Genomic DNA, 3,159 nt, shown 5'->3' with positions numbered 1-3,159 from the left:
TGCAAGCTCTGCCTCCTGGGTTCATGCCATTCTTCTGCCTCAGCCTCCCGAGTAGCTGGGACTACAGGCACCCGCCACCATGCCCAGCTAATTTTGTTTTTATTTGTATTTTTAGTAGAGACGGTGTTTCACCGTGTCAGCCAGGATGGTCTTGCTCTCCTGACCTCGTGATCCGCCCTCCTTGGCCTCCCAAAGTGCTGGGATTATAGGCATGAGCCAGACTGCCCGGCCTTTAAAGATACTTTCAATATACAATCATGGTATTTCAGGCAGGACATGGGTAGACAATCATTAACAGCATATAATAACTTTCTTTTTTTTTTTCTTTTTGAGATAGAGTCTTGCTGTGTCCCCCGGGCTGGAGTGCAGTGGCGTGATCTCAGCTTACTGCAGTCTCCACTTCTCAGGTTTGAGCAGTTCTCCTGCCTTAGTCTCTCGAACAGCTGGGATTACAGGCGTGTGCAGCCACGCCTGGCTAATTTTTGTATTTTTAGTAGAGACAGGGTTTTGCCATGTTGGTCAGGTTGGTCTTGAACTCCTGACCACAGGTGATCCGCCCACCTCAGTCTCCCCAAGTGCTGGGATTACAGGCATGAGCCACTGTGCCTGGCCCAGTAACTTTCAAACTCCCCTTTTCAATGAACTACCAAAAATCAGAAAGTCACTGTAAAACTCAGTGAACATTTAGCATGTTTAACAACTTTTCACGAGCTGACCCTGGCTTTCAGGAAGTGAAATGAAAATGGCAGAATTTATCTGAAGATCCACAGTGTAGAAGCGGAACCACTGCTCTTTTGAGGGGCGCCATGTCAGTGGCATCACTGGAAGGTGCAGATTGCCTGACACACTGGAAATCAATTATGGGGGGTCAGGTCTCAGCAGTGTCTGGCTTTAAGGGATATAAGTCTATGCTGAACGGTGGAAACGGAGAAGAGGACATAGACACGAATTTGTCTTTTCAGACAACGAGGCTTTTGTGTGCTGAGGTGGCCATGTGTGTCAAACTCAGGGGACCCCTCTTCCTGGGAGCCGAGAGGAAGTCTCAAAACTAGAAGGGGCCAGGCGCGGTGGCTTACGCCTGTAATCCCAGCACTTTGGGAGGCCGAGGCGGGTGTATCACCTGAGGTCAGGAGTTCGAGACCAGCCTGACCAACATGGAGAAACCCCATCTCTACTAAAAATAGAAAATTAGCCGGGCATGGTGGCACATGCCTGTAATCCCAGTTACTAGGGAGGCCGAGGCAGGAGAATCGCTTGAAGCTGGGAGGCAGAGGCTGCAGTGAGCCGAGATCGCGCCATTGCACTCCAGCCTGGGCAACAAAAGCAAAACTCTGTCTCAAAAAAACCAAAACAACAACAAAAACAGAAAAACTGGAAGGGAAAGGTGCTTTCCCCACATCAATCCAGCTTCAGAGACATTCTATTCATGACGTGTGCCCCTTCCCCCAAAACAACAATGAAGTGTTCTGTGTGCTAACAACATAGCTTAGAAAAAAAAAATTCTGCATTTTTATAAAACTTGATAAAAAATAGTATTTCAAACTGTACAGTCACCAGACGTACACAGTTGTCAAAAATGCACTCACTTCCCTCGGCATCTCCAGCAGGTGCCTGGTCTGTTCAGGCATCTCCACTTTGTGTAGAGTCATTCCCCTCCTTGCCAGCGTCAGCTTTTCCCTTTTTCCCTTTGGGTACCTTCTCTCCCTTCTTTGCAGCGGCCTCTTTAGGCCTGGGCTCTGTCTTTGGAGGAGCAGGTTTAGCAGACAGCCTCACGGATCTTCTCTGTGGTTCGTCCTTCACCTTGGCCTCACCTTCCTTAGCATCCCCTTCAGCCTTTCTCTTGGGCATGGTGGCAGCAAAGGCGGCCAGATGCAGGCACTGGGAGCGGAATGCAGTGGCAGTGCACGGACTTCGGTCAGTCTGGGGGTCCTTCTTGCTTCCTCTTCTTTATACTGCTCCGAGATTTATTGTTTTGCACCAGATGAAATGTTGGTTTAGATTAATCTTTACTCCCTCCAAATGTTATCTAACTGTTGCATCATGAGTGCTTTGCTTTTCTGCTTGCTTTCTTTTTTTTTTTTTCCAGACAAGGTCTCTGTTGCCCAGGCTGGAGTGCAGTGGCACAGTTTCAGCTCATGCTGCAGCCACGACCTTCTCTGGCTCAGGTGATCCTCCCACTGGGACTACAGGCACCTGCCACCATGCCGGCTAATTATTTTTTTTTTGAGATAGAATCTTGCTCTGTCACCCAGACTGGAGTGCAGTGGCACGATTACGGCTCACTGCAACCTCCGCCTCCTGGGTTCAAGTGATTCTCCTGCCTCAGCCTCCTGAGTAGCTGGGACTACAGTCACGTGCCACCACGCCTGGCTAATTTTTGTATTTTTAGTAGAGATGGTTTTTCACCATATTGGCCAGGCTGGTCTTGAAGAACTCTTGACCTTGTGATCCACCCACCTCGGCCTCCCAAAGTGCTGGGATTACAGGCATGAACCACTGCGCCTGGCCCTTGCTAATTCTTGTATTTTTAAAATTTTTTATTTATGTATTTATTTTTTTATTTTTGAGACAGAGTCTTGCTCTGTTGTCCAGGTTGGAGTGCAATGGCACGATCTTGGCTCACTGCAGCCTCCGCCTCCTAGATTCAAGCAGTTCTTCCGCTCAGCCTCTTGAGTAGCTGGGATTCCAGGCGCCTGCCACCATGCCCGGCTAATTTTTGTATTTTTAGTAGAGACGGGGTTTCACCATGTTGACCAGGCTGGTTTCGAACTCCTGACCTCAAGTGATCCGCCCACCTTGGCCTCCCAAAGTGCTGGGATTACAGGCGTAAGCCACCATGCCCAGCTAATTCTTGTATTTTTTGTAGAGACAGGATTTTGTCATGTTGCTTAGGCTGTTCTTGAACTCTGGTGCTCAAGTGATCTCCTTTCCTTGGCCCTCCCAAAGTGCTAGGATTACAGGCATGTGCCACTGTGCCCGGCATGAAGTGCTTTTTTTTTCTTTTTTCTCCTTTTTACACATAGGAACTTTTCTTAAAACTTTAGAACATTTTTATTTTTCAGAAACAAGAGTTGAAATAAAAGAATCTGTTCGTGGCCAAGATATTTTCATTATACAGACAATACCCAGGTAAGAGGACTGACTACTTTATCTCTTTTC

The 3,159-nt window shown here is 47.8% G+C and overlaps 1 protein-coding gene across 1 annotated transcript in view; it reads left to right on the top strand.

Annotated features, from left to right (window-relative positions):
• The window catches only part of PRPSAP1 (phosphoribosyl pyrophosphate synthetase-associated protein 1), a 72,831-nt gene that overhangs the window by 9,005 nt on the left and 60,667 nt on the right, over nt 1-3,159 (top strand). Inside the window, exon 3 of the mRNA XM_011983634.1 lies at nt 3,063-3,129. Coding sequence (XP_011839024.1) covers nt 3,063-3,129 — 67 coding nt within the window. The remainder of the gene's footprint in view (nt 1-3,062; nt 3,130-3,159) is intronic.

Source organism: Mandrillus leucophaeus, unplaced genomic scaffold (assembly GCF_000951045.1).
Source record: "Mandrillus leucophaeus isolate KB7577 unplaced genomic scaffold, Mleu.le_1.0 Scaffold1, whole genome shotgun sequence".
Taxonomy (NCBI): Eukaryota; Metazoa; Chordata; class Mammalia; order Primates; family Cercopithecidae; genus Mandrillus; species Mandrillus leucophaeus.
This window is presented reverse-complemented; position numbering and strand designations above follow the sequence as displayed.